The sequence below is a fragment of the Ixodes scapularis genome, unplaced genomic scaffold (genome assembly GCF_016920785.2).
Source record: "Ixodes scapularis isolate PalLabHiFi unplaced genomic scaffold, ASM1692078v2 PGA_scaffold22__2_contigs__length_789307, whole genome shotgun sequence".
Taxonomy (NCBI): Eukaryota; Metazoa; Arthropoda; class Arachnida; order Ixodida; family Ixodidae; genus Ixodes; species Ixodes scapularis.
Window position 1 is genome coordinate 124915 of NW_024609849.1, and position 25956 is coordinate 150870.

Genomic DNA, 25956 nt, shown 5'->3' on the forward strand with positions numbered 1-25956 from the left:
TCGGGCGCTCTGGGTGAATGGTCGATCTAAGTTTAACAAAGGTAATAATAAACGCAGATGCAGATTCTTAATTTTGTGTGCCGCTAAAAAAACGTGTGCGCTAAGAGCACAGAAAAAGAGACTCTTCTGAAGCGAGTAGTTCTTTTTATATTTAATTTTTGCCTGATCTTGGACGATCGAATCGCGGCTCGAGCGCGCGCCGGACTCTACAGCTTGACCTGTTTCACTCTCTAACGCAACGAAAAATATTTTTACGCATAGCGAAGTATATATTTTCCGAAAGCTAATGAACTTTTCTAATAGGTGTAAAAATTATTTGAATTTAAACGGAGTTATTCTTCTTCATATTTCGATCTGACCACTTACTTGGAAGGCAAAACAAGTTTTCGGGCGCTCTGGGTGAATGGTCGATCTAAGTTTAACAAAGGTAATAATAAACGCAGATGCAGATTCTTAATTTTGTGTGCCGCTCAAAAAACGTGTGCGCTAAGAGCACAGAAAAAGAGACTCTTCTGAAGCGAGTAGTTCTTTTTATATTTAATTTTTGCCTGATCTTGGACGATCGAATCGCGGCTCGAGCGCGCGCCGGACTCTACAGCTTGACCTGTTTCACTCTCTAACGCAACGAAAAATATTTTTACGCATAGCGAAGTATATATTTTCCGAAAGCTAATGAACTTCTCTAATAGGTGTAAAAATTATTTGAATTTAAACGTAGTTATTCTTCTTCATATTTCGATCTAACCACTTACTTGGAAGGCAAACCAAGTTTTCGAGCGCTCTGGGTGGATGGTCGATTTAAGTTTAACAAAGGTAATAATAAACGCAGATGCAGATTCTTAATTTTGTGTGCCGCTAAAAAAACGTGTGCGCTAAGAGCACAGAAAAAGAGACTCTTCTGAAGCGAGTAGTTCTTTTTATATTTAATTTTTGCCTGATCTTGGACGATCGAATCGCGGCTCGAGCGCGCGCCGGACTCTACAGCTTGACCTGTTTCACTCTCTAACTCAACGAAAAATATTTTTACGCCTAGCGAAGTATATATTTTCCGAAAGCTAATGAACTTCTCTAATAGGTGTAAAAATTATTTGAATTTAAACGGAGTTATTTTTCTTCATATTTCGATCTAACCTCTTACTTGGAAGCCAAAACTAGTTTTCAAGCGGTCGGGGCGGCTGGTCGATTTAAGTTTAAAAGAGGTAATAATAAACGTAGATACAGATTCTTAATTTCGTGTGCCGCAAAAAAAAGGTGTGCGCTAAGGGGACAGAAAAAAAGACTGTTCTAAAGCGAGTAGTTTTTTTTTATTTTCGCCTGATCTTAGGCGATCGAATCGCGGCTCGAGCGTGAAGCGGGCCTCCACGACTTCACGAGTACCACACACAAAGATAAAATGCTGCTAACAGGGGAACAAACAATAATATAACACCAAGTATGCCTCGTGCACATTGAAAAAGAGCAGGAATCAGCTTACCGAGGCTGGAACAGAGAGGTGGCGAGAGACACGGGAGCTGCATGCCACGCAAGTGCATATCCCCCGATATGCAAACGAATTATGGCCCTGATGAGGGCCGTTTTGTTTTTCGCTCTGGATATCCAGGAGAAGACCTATTTCTTGGAGGAAGCCTTCTTTGCAGCCGGCTTCTTGGCAGGGGTCTTTTTTGCTGCCTTGGGTTTCTTGGGGCTCTTGGGTGCTGCAGCCTTCTTCTCTGCCTTTGGCTTTTTCGGCTTGGCCGACTTGGGCTTGGCCGACTTGGCCCTCTTTGCGGGCGACTTCTTGGCAGTCCCGGGCTTCTTCTTCCTGGCCGCACCGGCAGTTGCCGAGGCTGGGCGCTTCTTTGCAGCACCAGCCTCCTTTTTGGGCTTCCTAGCAGCAGGTGAGGGCTTGTCGGACTTGGCTGACAGCTTGAACGATCCGGTAGCTCCCTTGCCCTTGGTCTGCACCAATGCTCCCGCAGCCACGGCAGACTTGAGATACTTGCGGATGAAAGGAGACAGCTTCTCGACGTCCACCTTGTAGTTGGCAGACATGTATTTCTTGATGGCTTGTAGAGATGAACCACCACGTTCCTTAAGCGCACTGATGGATGCTGTCACCATTGCGGACACCTTGGGATGCGTTGGCACGGCCTTTGCCTTTCCCTTGGACACTTTCGTGGAAGCCTTTTTGGGGCTCTTAAGGGCAGCGGGGGCCGCGACCCCAGCAGGAGCGGACACTTCTTCGGACATGACCCACTCTAATCGTAAGCAGAGAGAGACTGAAAAAAAACCGTCTAGAACAAGCGCTCATTGGCCGAGAGAGGCGAGCGCGAACCTCCGGGAGAAGCCCTTCGAAGGTGACGAATGTTTGTAACCATGCCGTTTCTAAAATAACAAAGTTTGGAGTCTAATTTTTGCTCGATTCTGTGCTCTAATATAGGTTCCACATTATCCTCACAAGTCTGAGTTACTTCGATCGAGAAAAATTATTTTACGGAGCCAAGCGCATAGGCCCTCACAAGAAAGTCGCCCAAAACAGCATCCAAGAATGAACAAGCGCGCTGATTGGACGAGAGGCGAGCGCGGCCCACTGGAGAAGGTAACGAATGTTTATAACCGTGCCGTTTCTAAAATAACAAGGTTGGGAGTCTAATTTTTGCTCGATTCTGTGCTCTAACGTTGGTTCCACATTATCCCCACAAGTTTAGATCACTTCAATCGTGAAATATTGTCCTAGCGAGCCACGTGCGCTGTCCCTCGCAAGAAACTTGCCCAAAACAGCATCCAGAATGAACAAGCTCTCTGATTGGCCGAGAGGCCTTGTCGGGAAGGAAGTTTCGCCACTCGCGCTGAGGCAGTTGGTCGTCAGGAGTCGAGGTGTGTTGCTGTTTGCTAGCTCTCTCGTTTTATTGTCCCAACGTTTCGGAATGGCCCGTACGAAGCAGACCGCCCGCAAGAGCACGGGAGGAAAAGCACCGCGCAAGCAGCTGGCTACGAAGGCCGCCCGGAAGAGTGCTCCTGCAACCGGTGGAGTCAAGAAGCCGCATCGCTACAGGCCGGGCACGGTCGCGCTGCGTGAGATTCGTCGTTACCAGAAGTCGACTCAGCTGCTCATCCGCAAGCTGCCCTTCCAGAGGCTAGTGCGGGAGATCGCGCAAGATTTCAAGACGGACCTCCGCTTCCAGAGCTCGGCTGTAATGGCCCTGCAGGAGGCCAGCGAGGCCTACTTGGTCGGTCTCTTCGAAGACACCAACCTCTGTGCCATCCACGCCAAGCGGGTAACCATCATGCCTAAGGACATCCAGCTGGCTCGTCGCATCCGCGGTGAACGCGCTTAATGTCGCTTCTTTGGAAGCGGCAGGCAACGCCACAAAAACGGCCCTCTTCAGGGCCACATCAGACATGCTTTTCGGACATGTGTAAAGCGACGTCCTCCCGTGTCTCAATCTCCGATGCTGACTTGTTCCAAGTGCAGGAGTTCAAAAGCTGTGAGTACTTTCTATTTATTCTCCCATTTTGAACTAGTTTGCATTGTGCCAAGTGCTCCGTTCGCAGTTGCTTCCAACGATTCCTTCATGTGTTCCTTGTTTTCTAAAGTGTTGTTGAATGAAATAAATAAAGAAGAAAAAAACCTTTCCCGAGACATTACAGGGTTCATTTTCTAGCAATCAGCGAATATCACGATTATAGATTCGACCAACAAAAACCCGTGGAGTAATTATCTGTTTTTGAGGGATGTCCACAACATTTATTGCCCTCTGCCGGTTTCGGGGAAATGCTGCTCCGATTGTTGACTCTCGTAGAAAGAGCTTCAAATCCTCTCAAAGCGAGGCAGTGCAGCGGTGGTTTTACGAGTTCAAATAACAAGCAATGCTGGCCTTTGCGCCCGACAGCAAGTCTTGTTCGGGCAATTCGCACACGTGAAAGAATTTGGCATTAAACGCAGCGTAAATATTATGCATGGGAGAATGCCTAAGAGTGGCATTCAAGGCCTGTAGGTGATGAAAGAGAAACACTGTCGGCAATGCACAAAAAGGAAATTTAAATGCACATACCCGAGTGTTTAGAGACACGGAAGACTAGCGCACGGAAATGAGTATCCTGTACTCAAGTCATGAGTGGTCCTGAAAAGGACCGTTTTTCTGTAGCGGATGCCGCGGGATGGTTTAGGCCTTCTTCTCGGTCTTCTTGGGAAGGAGGACGGCCTGGATGTTGGGCAGGACACCTCCTTGCGCGATGGTAACGCCGGACAGCAGCTTGTTGAGCTCTTCGTCGTTGCGAATGGCCAGCTGCAGGTGTCGAGGGATGATCCTAGTTTTCTTGTTGTCCCTGGCCGCGTTTCCTGCCAGCTCGAGCACTTCGGCAGCCAGGTACTCGAGTACGGCCGCCAAGTAGACGGGGGCACCGGCACCTACTCGCTCCGCGTAGTTGCCCTTTCGCAGTAGTCGGTGGATCCTTCCCACGGGAAACTGGAGCCCCGCGCGGCTGGAACGGGTCTTGCTCTTGCCCTTTGCCTTGCCTCCTTTTCCGCGCCCAGACATCTTGGTGGAGGTGAGAAGTGGACAACCGAACAAACCAACGAACACTGAGTGAGTGAGGGAGTCAGCGCATCGAGAAGCAGAAAATCAAAGGAAGTGCCAGTCCTCTCCGCTTGGGGGGCGCTGCAAGAGCGCGTTTTCGCCTTGCACTGCCTCTGCTTCATAGCACTCCTCTCCCAAAACCCTCTCCCAAAAAATTGTAGTTTCAAACTGCTTGCTCATTGGTTCGCGCAGCAACCAATCGCGAAGCGTTATTTTGGGCGTACTCCAATCACAGCGCACTGTTTCCCGCGCTCTAGAATGCTGGCCAATCGGAGCACATTTTTCAGAATGCTGTGAAAACCTATAAAAAGAGCAAAGAAAACGAAAATTTCAGGTTGCCCCAGTTGTTGTTTCGCCATCTTTTTGCGAGTAACAACGTCGATCTTCTCCCGAAGACAAGTCGCGCGAGGATGCCCCCCCAACCGAGCGGAAAAGCAGTGAAGAAGGCGGGCAAGGCACAGAAAAATGTGCGTGCCACCGACAAGAAGAAGAAGAGGCGCAAGAGGAAGGAGAGCTTCAGCATCTACATCTACAAGGTGCTCAAACAGGTCCATCCCGACACCGGAGTGTCCAGCAAGGCCATGTCGATCATGAACAGCTTCGTGAACGACATCTTCGAGCGCATCGCAGCAGAGTCGTCTCGGCTGGCTCACTACAACAAGCGCTCGACCATCACGAGTCGGGAGATCCAGACAGCTGTGAGGCTCCTGCTGCCGGGTGAACTGGCAAAGCATGCGGTGTCCGAGGGCACCAAGGCTGTCACCAAGTACACCAGTTCCAAGTAACACCCAGGAGCTATCTCCCTGCTGTATGTACAAACGGCCCTTTTGAGGGCCATACTCATCCCTGCAAAACGGCCGTCTCTCGATGACTTCCAACTCCCGTGTCTCTCTTTTCAAGAAATATGTGAGTACCCAGTGCTTCTGCATCGCGCATGTTTGCAAAGAGTATGTCTTTTTTCTTGTTGTGCAGTCGAACTTGGCTTCTTGTAGCCACAGTCGGATGTCGTTTATTTTGTTTCGGTGAAAAAAAACCATTGTATTTCATTGCTTTTGAGGGCACGAGTGACCTTCCTAAATATTGCACATCGCTCGCGTATGTAAAGGATATATTCGCGTGGTTTTTAGCCGTTGGGAGCCCATACTCCAAAGTGTTGTGTTTTCGAGTTGCAGCGTTTTTCTTTTTAGAGCCACGGTTGTATCAAATAACTTGCTTTTAAATTCGAGTGTTCTTATTTTAAGTTTAAAAAATGCAATGATAAACGTAGATACAGGCTTTTAATCTCGTGTGCCGCGAAAGAAAAGTGTGTACTAACAGCACAAAAAAGAGAAACTCTTTCAAGGCGAGTACTTTTATTTTTATTTTTGCCTGATCTTAGACGATCGAATCGCGGCACGAGCGCGCGCCGGACTCTACAGCTTCACATGTTTCCCTCTCTAACGCAACGAAAAATATTTTTACGCATATCGAAATATATATTTTCCGAAAGCTAATGAACTTCTCCAATAGGTGTAGAAAGCGTTTGATTTTAAACAGAGTTATTTTTGTTCATATATTGATCTAACCACTTACTTGGAAGCCAAGTTCTAGTTTTCGGGCGCTCTGGGTGGCTGGTCGATTTAAGTTTAAAAAAAGGTAGATAAAGACTCTTAATTTTGTGTGCCGCTAGAGAAAAGTGTGCGCTAAAAGCACAGAAAAAGAGACTTTTCTAAAGCGAGTAGTTCTTTTTATTTCTAATTTTTGCCTGATCTTAAGACGATCGAATCGCGGCTCGAGCGCGCGCCGGACTCTACAGCTTCACCTGTTTCACTCTCTAACGCAACGAAAAATATTTTTACGCATATCGAAGTATATATTTTTTGAAAGCTAATAAACTTCTTCAATAGGTGTAAAAAGCATTTGAATTGAAACGGAGTTATTCTTCTTCATATTTCGATCTAACCGCTTACTTGGAAGCCGAAACTAGTTTTCGGGCGCTAAGGGCGGCTGGTCGATTTAAGCTTAAAAAAGGTAATAAAAAACGTAGCTACAGATTCTTAATTTCGTGTGCCGCTAAAAAAAGGTGTGCGCTAAGAGCACAGAAAAAGAGACTCTTCTAAAGCGAGTAGTTTTTTTTTTATTTTTAATTTTTGCCTGATCTTGGACGATCGAATTCCGGCCCGAGCGCGAAGCCGGCCCTACGGCTTCGCCTGTTTCGCTCTCTAACGCAACGAAAAATATCTTTACGCTTACCGAAGTGTATATTTTCTGAAAGCTAATGAAATTCTTCGGTAGGTATAAAAAGCATTTAAATTTAGACGAAATTGTTTTATTAGTTTACTTCATTTGCGCGATTCGCGGCAGCGGCACGAACTGGCCGCTTTCGGGTGGCAGGTTTTGCTTCTTAACAGACCGAAGGCTTGGTAAAAAGTTTTTCAGTATCAAATTTTCTGCCAGCCAAAAAGACTTTTCGTCCCGTGTAATAAGCACTTAAAACCGGACCCTTTTATATAAGTCAATATTTTGATCAAACTGTGTTCTTGGGTGACCCAACTTGCTGTCGACCCGGCTCACCATGGCGGTGAATTGCACTGCGCGCTTAAAAACGCCAGTGATAAGAAACTTTAATTTTTGTGTGCCGTGAGAAGAGTGTGTCTTGTACAAGTTCCGATGAATAGATTGCTCGAACGTTTATAAAACTCTTTTTTATTCGCATGTGAAAACGGGCCCTTGACTAGCTGCATCGGTGCGAAGCTCGGCACTCCTGAGTTGACATGTTGCTCCCATTGACTTAGCGAAAACGAATCTTAATCCCGCTAAAATATATATCTCCTGGAACCTAGAAAAAACAATGTTTTGCACATACAACTATGAAGACTCAAAATGGGCGAGGTGTATGAATGCCTTTGCTAAAGCCATGCATTTCATCAACACACGCTTGCTTCCAGTGCGCAGCCACCTGTCGGCCACAATACGAAGCTGCAGGACTGCTCCCATTCGTCGGCGGGAGAGGAGGAGGCCGTCGTGGGTTCACTTGGTCGGACCCGTAGAGCATTGCCGCCAGTCTTTGTTGAAGTAGGCGAACGGTGCGGTCGTGTTTTCCGTCCCTGTTTTTGCAGCAAACATGTCTGGAAGAGGCAAGGGCCTGGGCAAGGGTGGTGCCAAGCGCCATCGCAAGGTTCTTCGCGATAACATCCAGGGGATCACCAAGCCTGCAATCCGTCGCCTAGCCCGCCGCGGTGGTGTCAAGCGCATTTCCGGCCTCATCTATGAAGAGACCCGCGGCGTCCTCAAGGTCTTCCTGGAGAACGTCATTCGCGATGCCGTCACCTACACCGAGCACGCCAAGAGGAAGACCGTGACGGCCATGGATGTGGTGTACGCGCTCAAGAGGCAAGGCCGTACCCTCTATGGTTTCGGTGGTTAACAGCCGTCTCGCCGTCGGACACACATCGAAAACGGCCCTTTTCAGGGCCAAACCAGTACCGATCTATCTTGGAAACGGGTTTTCATTCCAACGCCTCCCTCCCGTGTCTCTCTGTAATCCTGAAAACAAGCACTGCTTTGGGTGAGTGATTCCTCTTTTGTCATGAGTGTTGTTTTGCCGCGGGTCTCTACCATTTTGTGCGCCACAGCCGAGTGTACCAATCTTCTCAGGCAGCAGTCGAACATTCGTTGCCCTAGTACCTGCCATCGGCCATACCATGCTGAATACGCCGGTTCTCGTCCGATCACCGAAGCTAAGCAGCATCGGGCTCCGTCAGTACTTGGGAGGGTGACCACCTGGGAACACGGAGTGCTGATGGCATTTTTCTTTTTTTTTTCTGCTCTCTTGGAGGGTTGTGTCCTTTTGTACCAGTTCTTATATTTTCTGAAAGCTAATGAACTTCTCTAATAGGTGTAAAAATTATTTGAATTTAAACGGAGTTATTCTTCTTCATATTTTGATCTAACCACTTACTTGGAAGGCAAAACAAGTTTTCGGGCGCTCTGGGTGGATGGTCGATCTAAGTTTAACAAAGGTAATAATAAACGCAGATGCAGATTCTTAATTTTGTGTGCCGCTCAAAAAACGTGTGCGCTAAGAGCACAGAAAAAGAGACTCTTCTGAAGCGAGTAGTTCTTTTTATATTTAATTTTTGCCTGATCTTGGACGATCGAATCGCGGCTCGAGCGCGCGCCGGACTCTACAGCTTGACCTGTTTCACTCTCTAACGCAACGAAAAATATTTTTACGCATAGCGAAGTATATATTTTCCGAAAGCTAATGAACTTCTCTAATAGGTGTAAAAATTATTTGAATTTAAACGTAGTTATTCTTCTTCATATTTCGATCTAACCACTTACTTGGAAGGCAAAACAAGTTTTCGAGCGCTCTGGGTGGATGGTCGATTTAAGTTTAACAAAGGTAATAATAAACGCAGATGCAGATTCTTAATTTTGTGTGCCGCTCAAAAAACGTGTGCGCTAAGAGCACAGAAAAAGAGACTCTTCTGAAGCGAGTAGTTCTTTTTATATTTAATTTTTGCCTGATCTTGGACGATCGAATCGCGGCTCGAGCGCGCGCCGGACTCTACAGCTTGACCTGTTTCACTCTCTAACGCAACGAAAAATATTTTTACGCCTAGCGAAGTATATATTTTCCGAAAGCTAATGAACTTCTCTAATAGGTGTAAAAATTATTTGAATTTAAACGGAGTTATTTTTCTTCATATTTCGATCTAACCTCTTACTTGGAAGCCAAAACTAGTTTTCAAGCGGTCGGGGCGGCTGGTCGATTTAAGTTTAAAAGAGGTAATAATAAACGTAGATACAGATTCTTAATTTCGTGTGCCGCAAAAAAAAGGTGTGCGCTAAGGGGACAGAAAAAAAGACTGTTCTAAAGCGAGTAGTTTTTTTTTATTTTCGCCTGATCTTAGGCGATCGAATCGCGGCTCGAGCGTGAAGCGGGCCTCCACGACTTCACGAGTACCACACACAAAGATAAAATGCTGCTAACAGGGGAACAAACAATAATATAACACCAAGTATGCCTCGTGCACATTGAAAAAGAGCAGGAATCAGCTTACCGAGGCTGGAACAGAGAGGTGGCGAGAGACACGGGAGCTGCATGCCACGCAAGTGCATATCCCCCGATATGCAAACGAATTATGGCCCTGATGAGGGCCGTTTTGTTTTTCGCTCTGGATATCCAGGAGAAGACCTATTTCTTGGAGGAAGCCTTCTTTGCAGCCGGCTTCTTGGCAGGGGTCTTTTTTGCTGCCTTGGGTTTCTTGGGGCTCTTGGGTGCTGCAGCCTTCTTCTCTGCCTTTGGCTTTTTCGGCTTGGCCGACTTGGGCTTGGCCGACTTGGCCCTCTTTGCGGGCGACTTCTTGGCAGTCCCGGGCTTCTTCTTCCTGGCCGCACCGGCAGTTGCCGAGGCTGGGCGCTTCTTTGCAGCACCAGCCTCCTTTTTGGGCTTTTTAGCAGCAGGTGAGGGCTTGTCGGACTTGGCTGACAGCTTGAACGATCCGGTAGCTCCCTTGCCCTTGGTCTGCACCAATGCTCCCGCAGCCACGGCAGACTTGAGATACTTGCGGATGAAAGGAGACAGCTTCTCGACGTCCACCTTGTAGTTGGCAGACATGTATTTCTTGATGGCTTGTAGAGATGAACCACCACGTTCCTTAAGCGCACTGATGGATGCTGTCACCATTGCGGACACCTTGGGATGCGTTGGCACGGCCTTTGCCTTTCCCTTGGACACTTTCGTGGAAGCCTTTTTGGGGCTCTTAAGGGCAGCGGGGGCCGCGACCCCAGCAGGAGCGGACACTTCTTCGGACATGACCCACTCTAATCGTAAGCAGAGAGAGACTGAAAAAAAACCGTCTAGAACAAGCGCTCATTGGCCGAGAGAGGCGAGCGCGAACCTCCGGGAGAAGCCCTTCGAAGGTGACGAATGTTTGTAACCATGCCGTTTCTAAAATAACAAAGTTTGGAGTCTAATTTTTGCTCGATTCTGTGCTCTAATATAGGTTCCACATTATCCTCACAAGTCTGAGTTACTTCGATCGAGAAAAATTATTTTACGGAGCCAAGCGCATAGGCCCTCGCAAGAAAGTCGCCCAAAACAGCATCCAAGAATGAACAAGCGCGCTGATTGGACGAGAGGCGAGCGCGGCCCACTGGAGAAGGTAACGAATGTTTATAACCGTGCCGTTTCTAAAATAACAAGGTTGGGAGTCTAATTTTTGCTCGATTCTGTGCTCTAACGTTGGTTCCACATTATCCCCACAAGTTTAGATCACTTCAATCGTGAAATATTGTCCTAGCGAGCCACGTGCGCTGTCCCTCGCAAGAAACTTGCCCAAAACAGCATCCAGAATGAACAAGCTCTCTGATTGGCCGAGAGGCCTTGTCGGGAAGGAAGTTTCGCCACTCGCGCTGAGGCAGTTGGTCGTCAGGAGTCGAGGTGTGTTGCTGTTTGCTAGCTCTCTCGTTTTATTGTCCCAACGTTTCGGAATGGCCCGTACGAAGCAGACCGCCCGCAAGAGCACGGGAGGAAAAGCACCGCGCAAGCAGCTGGCTACGAAGGCCGCCCGGAAGAGTGCTCCTGCAACCGGTGGAGTCAAGAAGCCGCATCGCTACAGGCCGGGCACGGTCGCGCTGCGTGAGATTCGTCGTTACCAGAAGTCGACTGAGCTGCTCATCCGCAAGCTGCCCTTCCAGAGGCTAGTGCGGGAGATCGCGCAAGATTTCAAGACGGACCTCCGCTTCCAGAGCTCGGCTGTAATGGCCCTGCAGGAGGCCAGCGAGGCCTACTTGGTCGGTCTCTTCGAAGACACCAACCTCTGTGCCATCCACGCCAAGCGGGTAACCATCATGCCTAAGGACATCCAGCTGGCTCGTCGCATCCGCGGTGAACGCGCTTAATGTCGCTTCTTTGGAAGCGGCAGGCAACGCCACAAAAACGGCCCTCTTCAGGGCCACATCAGACATGCTTTTCGGACATGTGTAAAGCGACGTCCTCCCGTGTCTCAATCTCCGATGCTGACTTGTTCCAAGTGCAGGAGTTCAAAAGCTGTGAGTACTTTCTATTTATTCTCCCATTTTGAACTAGTTTGCATTGTGCCAAGTGCTCCGTTCGCAGTTGCTTCCAACGATTCCTTCATGTGTTCCTTGTTTTCTAAAGTGTTGTTGAATGAAATAAATAAAGAAGAAAAAAACCTTTCCCGAGACATTACAGGGTTCATTTTCTAGCAATCAGCGAATATCACGATTATAGATTCGACCAACAAAAACCCGTGGAGTAATTATCTGTTTTTGAGGGATGTCCACAACATTTATTGCCCTCTGCCGGTTTCGGGGAAATGCTGCTCCGATTGTTGACTCTCGTAGAAAGAGCTTCAAACCCTCTCAAAGCGAGGCAGTGCAGCGGTGGTTTTACGAGTTCAAATAACAAGCAATGCTGGCCTTTGCGCCCGACAGCAAGTCTTGTTCGGGCAATTCGCACACGTGAAAGAATTTGGCATTAAACGCAGCGTAAATATTATGCATGGGAGAATGCCTAAGAGTGGCATTCAAGGCCTGTAGGTGATGAAAGAGAAACACTGTCGGCAATGCACAAAAAGGAAATTTAAATGCACATACCCGAGTGTTTAGAGACACGGAAGACTAGCGCACGGAAATGAGTATCCTGTACTCAAGTCATGAGTGGTCCTGAAAAGGACCGTTTTTCTGTAGCGGATGCCGCGGGATGGTTTAGGCCTTCTTCTCGGTCTTCTTGGGAAGGAGGACGGCCTGGATGTTGGGCAGGACACCTCCTTGCGCGATGGTAACGCCGGACAGCAGCTTGTTGAGCTCTTCGTCGTTGCGAATGGCCAGCTGCAGGTGTCGAGGGATGATCCTAGTTTTCTTGTTGTCCCTGGCCGCGTTTCCTGCCAGCTCGAGCACTTCGGCAGCCAGGTACTCGAGTACGGCCGCCAAGTAGACGGGGGCACCGGCACCTACTCGCTCCGCGTAGTTGCCCTTTCGCAGTAGTCGGTGGATCCTTCCCACGGGAAACTGGAGCCCCGCGCGGCTGGAACGGGTCTTGCTCTTGCCCTTTGCCTTGCCTCCTTTTCCGCGCCCAGACATCTTGGTGGAGGTGAGAAGTGGACAACCGAACAAACCAACGAACACTGAGTGAGTGAGGGAGTCAGCGCATCGAGAAGCAGAAAATCAAAGGAAGTGCCAGTCCTCTCCGCTTGGGGGGCGCTGCAAGAGCGCGTTTTCGCCTTGCACTGCCTCTGCTTCATAGCACTCCTCTCCCAAAACCCTCTCCCAAAAAATTGTAGTTTCAAACTGCTTGCTCATTGGTTCGCGCAGCAACCAATCGCGAAGCGTTATTTTGGGCGTACTCCAATCACAGCGCACTGTTTCCCGCGCTCTAGAATGCTGGCCAATCGGAGCACATTTTTCAGAATGCTGTGAAAACCTATAAAAAGAGCAAAGAAAACGAAAATTTCAGGTTGCCCCAGTTGTTGTTTCGCCATCTTTTTGCGAGTAACAACGTCGATCTTCTCCCGAAGACAAGTCGCGCGAGGATGCCCCCCCAACCGAGCGGAAAAGCAGTGAAGAAGGCGGGCAAGGCACAGAAAAATGTGCGTGCCACCGACAAGAAGAAGAAGAGGCGCAAGAGGAAGGAGAGCTTCAGCATCTACATCTACAAGGTGCTCAAACAGGTCCATCCCGACACCGGAGTGTCCAGCAAGGCCATGTCGATCATGAACAGCTTCGTGAACGACATCTTCGAGCGCATCGCAGCAGAGTCGTCTCGGCTGGCTCACTACAACAAGCGCTCGACCATCACGAGTCGGGAGATCCAGACAGCTGTGAGGCTCCTGCTGCCGGGTGAACTGGCAAAGCATGCGGTGTCCGAGGGCACCAAGGCTGTCACCAAGTACACCAGTTCCAAGTAACACCCAGGAGCTATCTCCCTGCTGTATGTACAAACGGCCCTTTTGAGGGCCATACTCATCCCTGCAAAACGGCCGTCTCTCGATGACTTCCAACTCCCGTGTCTCTCTTTTCAAGAAATATGTGAGTACCCAGTGCTTCTGCATCGCGCATGTTTGCAAAGAGTATGTCTTTTTTCTTGTTGTGCAGTCGAACTTGGCTTCTTGTAGCCACAGTCGGATGTCGTTTATTTTGTTTCGGTGAAAAAAAAACATTGTATTTCATTGCTTTTGAGGGCACGAGTGACCTTCCTAAATATTGCACATCGCTCGCGTATGTAAAGGATATATTCGCGTGGTTTTTAGCCGTTGGGAGCCCATACTCCAAAGTGTTGTGTTTTCGAGTTGCAGCGTTTTTCTTTTTAGAGCCACGGTTGTATCAAATAACTTGCTTTTAAATTCGAGTGTTCTTATTTTAAGTTTAAAAAATGCAATGATAAACGTAGATACAGGCTTTTAATCTCGTGTGCCGCGAAAGAAAAGTGTGTACTAACAGCACAAAAAAGAGAAACTCTTTCAAGGCGAGTACTTTTATTTTTATTTTTGCCTGATCTTAGACGATCGAATCGCGGCACGAGCGCGCGCCGGACTCTACAGCTTCACATGTTTCCCTCTCTAACGCAACGAAAAATATTTTTACGCATATCGAAATATATATTTTCCGAAAGCTAATGAACTTCTCCAATAGGTGTAGAAAGCGTTTGATTTTAAACAGAGTTATTTTTGTTCATATATTGATCTAACCACTTACTTGGAAGCCAAATCTAGTTTTCGGGCGCTCTGGGTGGCTGGTCGATTTAAGTTTAAAAAAAGGTAGATAAAGACTCTTAATTTTGTGTGCCGCTAGAGAAAAGTGTGCGCTAAAAGCACAGAAAAAGAGACTTTTCTAAAGCGAGTAGTTCTTTTTATTTCTAATTTTTGCCTGATCTTAAGACGATCGAATCGCGGCTCGAGCGCGCGCCGGACTCTACAGCTTCACCTGTTTCACTCTCTAACGCAACGAAAAATATTTTTACGCATATCGAAGTATATATTTTTTGAAAGCTAATAAACTTCTTCAATAGGTGTAAAAAGCATTTGAATTGAAACGGAGTTATTCTTCTTCATATTTCGATCTAACCGCTTACTTGGAAGCCGAAACTAGTTTTCGGGCGCTAAGGGCGGCTGGTCGATTTAAGCTTAAAAAAGGTAATACAAAACGTAGCTACAGATTCTTAATTTCGTGTGCCGCTAAAAAAAGGTGTGCGCTAAGAGCACAGAAAAAGAGACTCTTCTAAAGCGAGTAGTTTTTTTTTTATTTTTAATTTTTGCCTGATCTTGGACGATCGAATTCCGGCCCGAGCGCGAAGCCGGCCCTACGGCTTCGCCTGTTTCGCTCTCTAACGCAACGAAAAATATCTTTACGCTTACCGAAGTGTATATTTTCTGAAAGCTAATGAAATTCTTCGGTAGGTATAAAAAGCATTTAAATTTAGACGAAATTGTTTTATTAGTTTACTTCATTTGCGCGATTCGCGGCAGCGGCACGAACTGGCCGCTTTCGGGTGGCAGGTTTTGCTTCTTAACAGACCGAAGGCTTGGTAAAAAGTTTTTCAGTATCAAATTTTCTGCCAGCCAAAAAGACTTTTCGTCCCGTGTAATAAGCACTTAAAACCGGACCCTTTTATATAAGTCAATATTTTGATCAAACTGTGTTCTTGGGTGACCCAACTTGCTGTCGACCCGGCTCACCATGGCGGTGAATTGCACTGCGCGCTTAAAAACGCCAGTGATAAGAAACTTTAATTTTTGTGTGCCGTGAGAAGAGTGTGTCTTGTACAAGTTCCGATGAATAGATTGCTCGAACGTTTATAAAACTCTTTTTTATTCGCATGTGAAAACGGGCCCTTGACTAGCTGCATCGGTGCGAAGCTCGGCACTCCTGAGTTGACATGTTGCTCCCATTGACTTAGCGAAAACGAATCTTAATCCCGCTAAAATATATATCTCCTGGAACCTAGAAAAAACAATGTTTTGCACATACAACTATGAAGACTCAAAATGGGCGAGGTGTATGAATGCCTCTGCTAAAGCCATGCATTTCATCAACACACGCTTGCTTCCAGTGCGCAGCCACCTGTCGGCCACAATACGAAGCTGCAGGACTGCTCCCATTCGTCGGCGGGAGAGGAGGAGGCCGTCGTGGGTTCACTTGGTCGGACCCGTAGAGCATTGCCGCCAGTCTTTGTTGAAGTAGGCGAACGGTGCGGTCGTGTTTTCCGTCCCTGTTTTTGCAGCAAACATGTCTGGAAGAGGCAAGGGCGGCAAGGGCCTGGGCAAGGGTGGTGCCAAGCGCCATCGCAAGGTTCTTCGCGATAACATCCAGGGGATCACCAAGCCTGCAATCCGTCGCCTAGCCCGCCGCGGTGGTGTCAAGCGCATTTCCGGCCTCATCTATGAAGAGACCCGCGGCGTCCTCAAGGTCTTCCTGGAGAACGTCATTCGCGATGCCGTCACCTACACCGAGCACGCCAAGAGGAAGACCGTGACGGCCATGGATGTGGTGTACGCGCTCAAGAGGCAAGGCCGTACCCTCTATGGTTTCGGTGGTTAACAGCCGTCTCGCCGTCGGACACACATCGAAAACGGCCCTTTTCAGGGCCAAACCAGTACCGATCTATCTTGGAAACGGGTTTTCATTCCAACGCCTCCCTCCCGTGTCTCTCTGTAATCCTGAAAACAAGCACTGCTTTGGGTGAGTGATTCCTCTTTTGTCATGAGTGTTGTTTTGCCGCGGGTCTCTACCATTTTGTGCGCCACAGCCGAGTGTACCAATCTTCTCAGGCAGCAGTCGAACATTCGTTGCCCTAGTACCTGCCATCGGCCATACCATGCTGAATACGCCGGTTCTCGTCCGATCACCGAAGCTAAGCAGCATCGGGCTCCGTCAGTACTTGGGAGGGTGACCACCTGGGAACACGGAGTGCTGATGGCATTTTTCTTTTTTTTTTTTTTTTCTGCACTCTTGGAGGGTTGTGTCCTTTTGTACCAGTTCTTATATTTTCTGAAAGCTAATGAACTTCTCTAATAGGTGTAAAAATTATTTGAATTTAAACGGAGTTATTCTTCTTCATATTTCGATCTGACCACTTACTTGGAAGGCAAAACAAGTTTTCGGGCGCTCTGGGTGGATGGTCGATCTAAGTTTAACAAAGGTAATAATAAACGCAGATGCAGATTCTTAATTTTGTGTGCCGCTCAAAAAACGTGTGCGCTAAGAGCACAGAAAAAGAGACTCTTCTGAAGCGAGTAGTTCTTTTTATATTTAATTTTTGCCTGATCTTGGACGATCGAATCGCGGCTCGAGCGCGCGCCGGACTCTACAGCTTGACCTGTTTCACTCTCTAACGCAACGAAAAATATTTTTACGCATGGCGAAGTATATATTTTCCGAAAGCTAATGAACTTCTCTAATAGGTGCAAAAATTATTTGAATTTAAACGTAGTTATTCTTCTTCATATTTCGATCTGACCACTTACTTGGAAGGCAAAACAAGTTTTCGGGCGCTCTGGGTGGATGGTCGATCTAAGTTTAACAAAGGTAATAATAAACGCAGATGCAGATTCTTAATTTTGTGTGCCGCTCAAAAAACGTGTGCGCTAAGAGCACAGAAAAAGAGACTCTTCTGAAGCGAGTAGTTCTTTTTATATTTAATTTTTGCCTGATCTTGGACGATCGAATCGCGGCTCGAGCGCGCGCCGGACTCTACAGCTTGACCTGTTTCACTCTCTAACGCAACGAAAAATATTTTTACGCATAGCGAAGTATATATTTTCCGAAAGCTAATGAACTTCTCTAATAGGTGTAAAAATTATTTGAATTTAAACGGAGTTATTCTTCTTCATATTTCGATCTGACCACTTACTTGGAAGGCAAAACAAGTTTTCGGGCGCTCTGGGTGAATGGTCGATCTAAGTTTAACAAAGGTAATAATAAACGCAGATGCAGATTCTTAATTTTGTGTGCCGCTAAAAAAACGTGTGCGCTAAGAGCACAGAAAAAGAGACTCTTCTGAAGCGAGTAGTTCTTTTTATATTTAATTTTTGCCTGATCTTGGACGATCGAATCGCGGCTCGAGCGCGCGCCGGACTCTACAGCTTGACCTGTTTCACTCTCTAACGCAACGAAAAATATTTTTACGCATAGCGAAGTATATATTTTCCGAAAGCTAATGAACTTTTCTAATAGGTGTAAAAATTATTTGAATTTAAACGGAGTTATTCTTCTTCATATTTCGATCTGACCACTTACTTGGAAGGCAAAACAAGTTTTCGGGCGCTCTGGGTGAATGGTCGATCTAAGTTTAACAAAGGTAATAATAAACGCAGATGCAGATTCTTAATTTTGTGTGCCGCTCAAAAAACGTGTGCGCTAAGAGCACAGAAAAAGAGACTCTTCTGAAGCGAGTAGTTCTTTTTATATTTAATTTTTGCCTGATCTTGGACGATCGAATCGCGGCTCGAGCGCGCGCCGGACTCTACAGCTTGACCTGTTTCACTCTCTAACGCAACGAAAAATATTTTTACGCATAGCGAAGTATATATTTTCCGAAAGCTAATGAACTTCTCTAATAGGTGTAAAAATTATTTGAATTTAAACGTAGTTATTCTTCTTCATATTTCGATCTAACCACTTACTTGGAAGGCAAACCAAGTTTTCGAGCGCTCTGGGTGGATGGTCGATTTAAGTTTAACAAAGGTAATAATAAACGCAGATGCAGATTCTTAATTTTGTGTGCCGCTAAAAAAACGTGTGCGCTAAGAGCACAGAAAAAGAGACTCTTCTGAAGCGAGTAGTTCTTTTTATATTTAATTTTTGCCTGATCTTGGACGATCGAATCGCGGCTCGAGCGCGCGCCGGACTCTACAGCTTGACCTGTTTCACTCTCTAACTCAACGAAAAATATTTTTACGCCTAGCGAAGTATATATTTTCCGAAAGCTAATGAACTTCTCTAATAGGTGTAAAAATTATTTGAATTTAAACGGAGTTATTTTTCTTCATATTTCGATCTAACCTCTTACTTGGAAGCCAAAACTAGTTTTCAAGCGGTCGGGGCGGCTGGTCGATTTAAGTTTAAAAGAGGTAATAATAAACGTAGATACAGATTCTTAATTTCGTGTGCCGCAAAAAAAAGGTGTGCGCTAAGGGGACAGAAAAAAAGACTGTTCTAAAGCGAGTAGTTTTTTTTTATTTTCGCCTGATCTTAGGCGATCGAATCGCGGCTCGAGCGTGAAGCGGGCCTCCACGACTTCACGAGTACCACACACAAAGATAAAATGCTGCTAACAGGGGAACAAACAATAATATAACACCAAGTATGCCTCGTGCACATTGAAAAAGAGCAGGAATCAGCTTACCGAGGCTGGAACAGAGAGGTGGCGAGAGACACGGGAGCTGCATGCCACGCAAGTGCATATCCCCCGATATGCAAACGAATTATGGCCCTGATGAGGGCCGTTTTGTTTTTCGCTCTGGATATCCAGGAGAAGACCTATTTCTTGGAGGAAGCCTTCTTTGCAGCCGGCTTCTTGGCAGGGGTCTTTTTTGCTGCCTTGGGTTTCTTGGGGCTCTTGGGTGCTGCAGCCTTCTTCTCTGCCTTTGGCTTTTTCGGCTTGGCCGACTTGGGCTTGGCCGACTTGGCCCTCTTTGCGGGCGACTTCTTGGCAGTCCCGGGCTTCTTCTTCCTGGCCGCACCGGCAGTTGCCGAGGCTGGGCGCTTCTTTGCAGCACCAGCCTCCTTTTTGGGCTTCCTAGCAGCAGGTGAGGGCTTGTCGGACTTGGCTGACAGCTTGAACGATCCGGTAGCTCCCTTGCCCTTGGTCTGCACCAATGCTCCCGCAGCCACGGCAGACTTGAGATACTTGCGGATGAAAGGAGACAGCTTCTCGACGTCCACCTTGTAGTTGGCAGACATGTATTTCTTGATGGCTTGTAGAGATGAACCACCACGTTCCTTAAGCGCACTGATGGATGCTGTCACCATTGCGGACACCTTGGGATGCGTTGGCACGGCCTTTGCCTTTCCCTTGGACACTTTCGTGGAAGCCTTTTTGGGGCTCTTAAGGGCAGCGGGGGCCGCGACCCCAGCAGGAGCGGACACTTCTTCGGACATGACCCACTCTAATCGTAAGCAGAGAGAGACTGAAAAAAAACCGTCTAGAACAAGCGCTCATTGGCCGAGAGAGGCGAGCGCGAACCTCCGGGAGAAGCCCTTCGAAGGTGACGAATGTTTGTAACCATGCCGTTTCTAAAATAACAAAGTTTGGAGTCTAATTTTTGCTCGATTCTGTGCTCTAATATAGGTTCCACATTATCCTCACAAGTCTGAGTTACTTCGATCGAGAAAAATTATTTTACGGAGCCAAGCGCATAGGCCCTCACAAGAAAGTCGCCCAAAACAGCATCCAAGAATGAACAAGCGCGCTGATTGGACGAGAGGCGAGCGCGGCCCACTGGAGAAGGTAACGAATGTTTATAACCGTGCCGTTTCTAAAATAACAAGGTTGGGAGTCTAATTTTTGCTCGATTCTGTGCTCTAACGTTGGTTCCACATTATCCCCACAAGTTTAGATCACTTCAATCGTGAAATATTGTCCTAGCGAGCCACGTGCGCTGTCCCTCGCAAGAAACTTGCCCAAAACAGCATCCAGAATGAACAAGCTCTCTGATTGGCCGAGAGGCCTTGTCGGGAAGGAAGTTTCGCCACTCGCGCTGAGGCAGTTGGTCGTCAGGAGTCGAGGTGTGTTGCTGTTTGCTAGCTCTCTCGTTTTATTGTCCCAACGTTTCGGAATGGCCCGTACGAAGCAGACCGCCCGCAAGAGCACGGGAGGAAAAGCACCGCGCAAGCAGCTGGCTACGAAGGCCGCCCGGAAGAGTGCTCCTGCAACCGGTGGAGTCAAGAAGCCGCATCGCTACAGGCCGGGCACGGTCGCGCTGCGTGAGATTCGTCGTTACCAGAAGTCGACTGAGCTGCTCATCCGCAAGCTGCCCTTCCAGAGGCTAGTGCGGGAGATCGCGCAAGATTTCAAGACGGACCTCCGCTTCCAGAGCTCGGCTGTAATGGCCCTGCAGGAGGCCAGCGAGGCCTACTTGGTCGGTCTCTTCGAAGACACCAACCTCTGTGCCATCCACGCCAAGCGGGTAACCATCATGCCTAAGGACATCCAGCTGGCTCGTCGCATCCGCGGTGAACGCGCTTAATGTCGCTTCTTTGGAAGCGGCAGGCAACGCCACAAAAACGGCCCTCTTCAGGGCCACATCAGACATGCTTTTCGGACATGTGTAAAGCGACGTCCTCCCGTGTCTCAATCTCCGATGCTGACTTGTTCCAAGTGCAGGAGTTCAAAAGCTGTGAGTACTTTCTATTTATTCTCCCATTTTGAACTAGTTTGCATTGTGCCAAGTGCTCCGTTCGCAGTTGCTTCCAACGATTCCTTCATGTGTTCCTTGTTTTCTAAAGTGTTGTTGAATGAAATAAATAAAGAAGAAAAAAACCTTTCCCGAGACATTACAGGGTTCATTTTCTAGCAATCAGCGAATATCACGATTATAGATTCGACCAACAAAAACCCGTGGAGTAATTATCTGTTTTTGAGGGATGTCCACAACATTTATTGCCCTCTGCCGGTTTCGGGGAAATGCTGCTCCGATTGTTGACTCTCGTAGAAAGAGCTTCAAATCCTCTCAAAGCGAGGCAGTGCAGCGGTGGTTTTACGAGTTCAAATAACAAGCAATGCTGGCCTTTGCGCCCGACAGCAAGTCTTGTTCGGGCAATTCGCACACGTGAAAGAATTTGGCATTAAACGCAGCGTAAATATTATGCATGGGAGAATGCCTAAGAGTGGCATTCAAGGCCTGTAGGTGATGAAAGAGAAACACTGTCGGCAATGCACAAAAAGGAAATTTAAATGCACATACCCGAGTGTTTAGAGACACGGAAGACTAGCGCACGGAAATGAGTATCCTGTACTCAAGTCATGAGTGGTCCTGAAAAGGACCGTTTTTCTGTAGCGGATGCCGCGGGATGGTTTAGGCCTTCTTCTCGGTCTTCTTGGGAAGGAGGACGGCCTGGATGTTGGGCAGGACACCTCCTTGCGCGATGGTAACGCCGGACAGCAGCTTGTTGAGCTCTTCGTCGTTGCGAATGGCCAGCTGCAGGTGTCGAGGGATGATCCTAGTTTTCTTGTTGTCCCTGGCCGCGTTTCCTGCCAGCTCGAGCACTTCGGCAGCCAGGTACTCGAGTACGGCCGCCAAGTAGACGGGGGCACCGGCACCTACTCGCTCCGCGTAGTTGCCCTTTCGCAGTAGTCGGTGGATCCTTCCCACGGGAAACTGGAGCCCCGCGCGGCTGGAACGGGTCTTGCTCTTGCCCTTTGCCTTGCCTCCTTTTCCGCGCCCAGACATCTTGGTGGAGGTGAGAAGTGGACAACCGAACAAACCAACGAACACTGAGTGAGTGAGGGAGTCAGCGCATCGAGAAGCAGAAAATCAAAGGAAGTGCCAGTCCTCTCCGCTTGGGGGGCGCTGCAAGAGCGCGTTTTCGCCTTGCACTGCCTCTGCTTCATAGCACTCCTCTCCCAAAACCCTCTCCCAAAAAATTGTAGTTTCAAACTGCTTGCTCATTGGTTCGCGCAGCAACCAATCGCGAAGCGTTATTTTGGGCGTACTCCAATCACAGCGCACTGTTTCCCGCGCTCTAGAATGCTGGCCAATCGGAGCACATTTTTCAGAATGCTGTGAAAACCTATAAAAAGAGCAAAGAAAACGAAAATTTCAGGTGAGGTGAGGTGAGGGACTTTTAGAAGAGTTGGCAAATAAAGTAGACGTGTGATTTGTTAGCTCCAATTTAAGCGCCATTTTGAATTTAGTCTTAGCTTTAACCCTAACTTCGTAATGTGAAGAAGAATTAAGATAGAGTAGAGGTAGTTAGTGTTAAAGATCCTTCTGCCTTAAAGAGGCAGAGGGACCTTTATTTAAACAGTTTGTAGTTTCCCCCCCGCCCTCCCTCGGGAGGGCACCGACGCAGGCATGCCCCCGGACCAACTGACCACGGACCACTCAAAGGAGACAGAGGACCCCTCGGGGTACCTGCTGCGGAGCAGGGCCATGAAGCCCAAACCAAACACAGACGGTAACCATTCGTTACCGCCAGCCGGCGCGAGCCACGTGGACAACGCGGAAAACCTCGTGGGGACCGGATCCCGCGCGGAGGCTAGCCTCCGCGTGGCACCCGAGAGCCACGAGGACGGCGCCCACGTGGAGCGCGACGAGCCCCCGAAGGATGGCGTCCCCCGACCGGACGCCATCCTAGGTGTACTAAAAAGTGCCGGTTTAGTACACCCAAATGCAGATCGGCTCCCGGACGAAGTCGTGGACCTGTTCCACGACTGCGAGAACAGCGACAGCCCCTCCGAAGCAAGCGGGGACACAACATCGAGCCCCAGTGACTCCACACCTGACAACACCTCCGAGGAGGATGACGACCAACTCCAGGTGACTGTAAACACCTCCAACCAGTTTGCAGCACTTCTGGAAGCAGGCAGCAAGGACTGCAACACCCTCATCGAGGAACTGCAACAAAAAAGAAAGGACGGTGCAGCAACCCCTCCCCGAGCGACAACCCCCCCCTCAGTGACAAGCCCCCCAACATCCGGGGCCTCACGTAAGACAAACAAAGGCAAGGGTAACCAACCAATTCCCTCCTTAGACGAACTCCCCGCAAAGGGGTCCACAGTCCTGCTCCGCCCAACGGGAACAGGTAAGCTAACCCTCGAGAACAGAGTCTCCTTGGCACAGGGCCTTCGACAGGTCACGGGCGGCAAGGCGGCCGCCACACGTTTCAATCTCAGGCGAAACGTGATGGCGGTCGAAACAACGAGCGCGGCAATGACCCACCGCCTCCTAGGCACCGACAAGCTGGCGAGCCTCCCTCTCCATGCCACCCTCGCGCCGGCCAGAGCGGTGAGTATCGGCGTAATTCGCGGACTTTGCCCCAATGACGCAACAGAACAGCTGACCCGAGGCCTCGAAAGCGAGGTGCCCGTGGACCACATCAGACGGTTCAGCGGAGGGCGGTACGCGGAGCTCTTCTTCGGCGGACCCCTACCAGCCACGGTCCTGATCTATGACATCGAGTTTGTCGTGGAGGCACGACACGTCCGGCCAACGCAGTGCTGGGGATGCGGACGCTTCGGCCACGTGCAGTCCGCGTGCACGCTGCCCACTGCCTGCCCAACATGCAGGGGCAGGCACCCTCGGGGTAAGTGCGCGACAAAACTCACCCCCATTTGCCCCAACTGCAAGTGCAGACACGCTGCATTCGACAAGGGATGCAGCGTGTACCAACAACACAAGCGCGAGGCCGAGGCGGTCCGCGACACCGGCTGCAGCTGGAAGGAGGCCAAACGTGTCGCCGCCGAACTCCACAAGAAAAAGGCAAGCGAGCGCAGCACGCAGCGCGCGCAGGAGCAGACCGCCACCCCGCCCCCCTGGATGCACAGCGGAGCCAGCCAGACTCCCGCGTGGCAGACCAGCGTGCTCCCAGCGAGCTCAGTCTGGGGAGACACTTTCCCAACGCTGGAAGCGCGCAGTCGGCCAAACGCGGTGAGTAGGACTCGCGAACTAATCCCCCCAGTCGTCCCACAGCCCCCACAGGTAAAGACAAGAGAGGCCTCCACTAACACGGAACCCAGCGCCAAAATCCCCGAAGTCGGTAGGCCGCAGCGGCGGGAGGAGGTCTATCGCAGGTCCTACCGTCCAGACAGCCAACAGCAGCGGCGAGGGGTCAATGACCGGCGCCCAGCTGACGCACGGCACCTGCGAGGGTCCTCCTCTCCCCGCGCGGACGACCGACCCGGTGGCGAGAGGGAAAGGCCTCTCCCCCAGCAAGAACAGGTGCCCCCCTCACCCCCCTTCCCCGCAGCCTCCCCAGGAGACAGCGCCGGGGATTCCCCTCGGCGGGACGAGACGGACACGCCCCCCACCGCGCAGGAAATGCGCGACATGATCCACAACCTGGAGGATCTGCTCCAAACACTAATCCCGCTTTTCCTCAAGAATCGGCAGGCTACAGCCATGATCCCGGAGGGGACCCTACTACACAGCATCACCGCGGGGATGCAACGTTCGCGGCAAGGAACTGAGAATGCCTACAAGCACTAGGAAAACAAGTAAGCCTAATGCTGTAAAAGGTTGTCCCTCGATCCTCCAGTGGAACGCGAACGGGCTCGGCAACCGCCTCACCCACCTGAGGGCAGAACTCTTGGCAAGGCCGTACGAGGTGGTGCTGCTGCAGGAGCCAAAAATGGACGTGAGCAAACTAACCATTCCCAGCTACACCACCTACTGCTGCCCCGGCCGGGAAAAACAACCCTGGGCGGCCGTGCTCGTCCACAAAGACGCGACCCACTGCCGGATCGAGAGCGCCGATTACTGCTCGGACACTTCGGAACTTGTAGGTATTCGGGTAAAGAAAAATAACCAGACATTTTCTATCTTTTCTTGCTACGTTCACCCCAACGCGGCGTGGGGTGGAGAGGTTGTAAAACAAATTCACGCGCGAGAGCAGGGCATAATCATTCTCGGCGGAGACTTTAACTCGCACAACGAGCTGTGGGGGGACAGGAAAACGACCGCGCGCGGCAAGCGTTTGCAGGAGGCCCTCGCCCAAACCGACTTGGAGTACAGCGGAACAGGGCAGCCCACATTCATCGGACGAGGCGTCGAGCGGAGCGTACTCGATTTAACGTTCTGCTCGGCGCGATTCCCACTGACCACGGTGCTCGAGCAAGACAGCTGGGGGAGCGACCACGTTCCCATAACATCGGGACCTGCCCCACGGCCACCCAATCGAACGTGCAAGGTGGTCCACTGGGACAGGTATCGTGCCTTCCTCCGCCAGTACGAGGCGATGGGCTGGCCCCTTGACAGCCAGGCCATCGGCGCCGCACTCAAAGAGGCCACCACGTCAGTGAGTATCCCCGTTGAGCGTCCTAATCCTGACTTTCGCTGGCTCCAACTCCGAGCACAAAGACGCCAGGCACAGAGGGTGGCCCTGCGGACGGGCCGTCACGAGGACACACTCCGCTACCGACGCCAGGATGCACTCTTCAAGCGACACGGTAAGAGGCTCGCCAGGGAGCAGTGGAAGCAGAAGTGTGAGTCCTTCGACGGCCCCCGCGGGGCCACCAAGGCGTGGAAAATGGCCAAGACCCTCTGCAACCGACCGGGACCGCGAGATCCTATTGCAGGTATGGCACTCGCGCTTAACATTTCCGATGCAGACGTCCGAGAACTTCTAGCGGACGCACTGCTCTCCCCCCCACCCGCGCCTGCCGCCCGAGATGCACCGCCCGGATGGCGAGACTGGAAGTGGCACGCGAAGCCCCAGATGACAGAGGGGC

General features: G+C 49.6%; 12 protein-coding genes and 2 non-coding genes across 14 annotated transcripts; 8 read left to right on the forward strand and 6 right to left on the reverse strand.

Annotated features, from left to right (window-relative positions):
* Positions 1-1551: 1551 nt before the first annotated feature.
* Positions 1552-2460, reverse strand: LOC115327904 (histone H1-III-like). Its single transcript, XM_029988934.3, has one exon. It carries the CDS (start codon positions 2227-2229, stop codon positions 1609-1611), a length of 621 nt encoding a protein of 206 aa, XP_029844794.2. The 5' UTR covers positions 2230-2460; the 3' UTR covers positions 1552-1608.
* Positions 2461-2556: 96 nt separating this feature from the next.
* LOC120837229 (histone H3-like) lies at positions 2557-3623 on the forward strand. The gene has a single exon (XM_040206469.2). It carries the CDS (start codon positions 2769-2771, stop codon positions 3315-3317), a length of 549 nt encoding a protein of 182 aa, XP_040062403.2. The 5' UTR covers positions 2557-2768; the 3' UTR covers positions 3318-3623.
* Positions 3624-3704: 81 nt separating this feature from the next.
* LOC120847694 (histone H2A-like) lies at positions 3705-4722 on the reverse strand. Its single transcript, XM_040219556.3, has one exon. It carries the CDS (start codon positions 4518-4520, stop codon positions 4146-4148), a length of 375 nt encoding a protein of 124 aa, XP_040075490.2. The 5' UTR covers positions 4521-4722; the 3' UTR covers positions 3705-4145.
* A 174-nt stretch (positions 4723-4896) lies between these two features.
* LOC120837234 (histone H2B) lies at positions 4897-5402 on the forward strand. The gene has a single exon (XM_040206475.3). It carries the CDS (start codon positions 4970-4972, stop codon positions 5342-5344), a length of 375 nt encoding a protein of 124 aa, XP_040062409.1. The 5' UTR covers positions 4897-4969; the 3' UTR covers positions 5345-5402.
* A 2825-nt stretch (positions 5403-8227) lies between these two features.
* LOC120839059 lies at positions 8228-8346 on the forward strand. Its single transcript, XR_005715235.2, has one exon. It is a non-coding gene; the product is annotated as a 5S ribosomal RNA (ribosomal RNA).
* A 1338-nt stretch (positions 8347-9684) lies between these two features.
* On the reverse strand, positions 9685-10575 carry LOC120837227 (histone H1-III-like). The gene has a single exon (XM_040206467.3). The coding sequence runs from the start codon at positions 10360-10362 to the stop codon at positions 9742-9744; it is 621 nt and encodes a 206-aa protein (XP_040062401.1). The 5' UTR covers positions 10363-10575; the 3' UTR covers positions 9685-9741.
* A 22-nt stretch (positions 10576-10597) lies between these two features.
* Positions 10598-11888, forward strand: LOC120837232 (histone H3). The gene has a single exon (XM_040206473.2). It carries the CDS (start codon positions 10902-10904, stop codon positions 11448-11450), a length of 549 nt encoding a protein of 182 aa, XP_040062407.2. The 5' UTR covers positions 10598-10901; the 3' UTR covers positions 11451-11888.
* Positions 11889-11944: 56 nt separating this feature from the next.
* Positions 11945-12855, reverse strand: LOC121836265 (histone H2A-like). Its single transcript, XM_042291117.1, has one exon. It carries the CDS (start codon positions 12651-12653, stop codon positions 12279-12281), a length of 375 nt encoding a protein of 124 aa, XP_042147051.1. The 5' UTR covers positions 12654-12855; the 3' UTR covers positions 11945-12278.
* A 174-nt stretch (positions 12856-13029) lies between these two features.
* Positions 13030-13535, forward strand: LOC120847816 (histone H2B). Its single transcript, XM_040219696.2, has one exon. The coding sequence runs from the start codon at positions 13103-13105 to the stop codon at positions 13475-13477; it is 375 nt and encodes a 124-aa protein (XP_040075630.1). The 5' UTR covers positions 13030-13102; the 3' UTR covers positions 13478-13535.
* A 2087-nt stretch (positions 13536-15622) lies between these two features.
* On the forward strand, positions 15623-16161 carry LOC120836092 (histone H4). Its single transcript, XM_040219657.2, has one exon. The coding sequence runs from the start codon at positions 15795-15797 to the stop codon at positions 16104-16106; it is 312 nt and encodes a 103-aa protein (XP_040075591.2). The 5' UTR covers positions 15623-15794; the 3' UTR covers positions 16107-16161.
* A 207-nt stretch (positions 16162-16368) lies between these two features.
* On the forward strand, positions 16369-16487 carry LOC120848524. Its single transcript, XR_005717714.1, has one exon. It is a non-coding gene; the product is annotated as a 5S ribosomal RNA (ribosomal RNA).
* Positions 16488-18989: 2502 nt separating this feature from the next.
* On the reverse strand, positions 18990-19898 carry LOC120837228 (histone H1-III-like). Its single transcript, XM_040206468.2, has one exon. It carries the CDS (start codon positions 19665-19667, stop codon positions 19047-19049), a length of 621 nt encoding a protein of 206 aa, XP_040062402.2. The 5' UTR covers positions 19668-19898; the 3' UTR covers positions 18990-19046.
* Positions 19899-20061: 163 nt separating this feature from the next.
* Positions 20062-21061, forward strand: LOC120837233 (histone H3). The gene has a single exon (XM_042291115.1). It carries the CDS (start codon positions 20207-20209, stop codon positions 20753-20755), a length of 549 nt encoding a protein of 182 aa, XP_042147049.1. The 5' UTR covers positions 20062-20206; the 3' UTR covers positions 20756-21061.
* Positions 21062-21142: 81 nt separating this feature from the next.
* On the reverse strand, positions 21143-22160 carry LOC121836264 (histone H2A-like). The gene has a single exon (XM_042291116.1). The coding sequence runs from the start codon at positions 21956-21958 to the stop codon at positions 21584-21586; it is 375 nt and encodes a 124-aa protein (XP_042147050.1). The 5' UTR covers positions 21959-22160; the 3' UTR covers positions 21143-21583.
* Positions 22161-25956: the final 3796 nt, after the last annotated feature.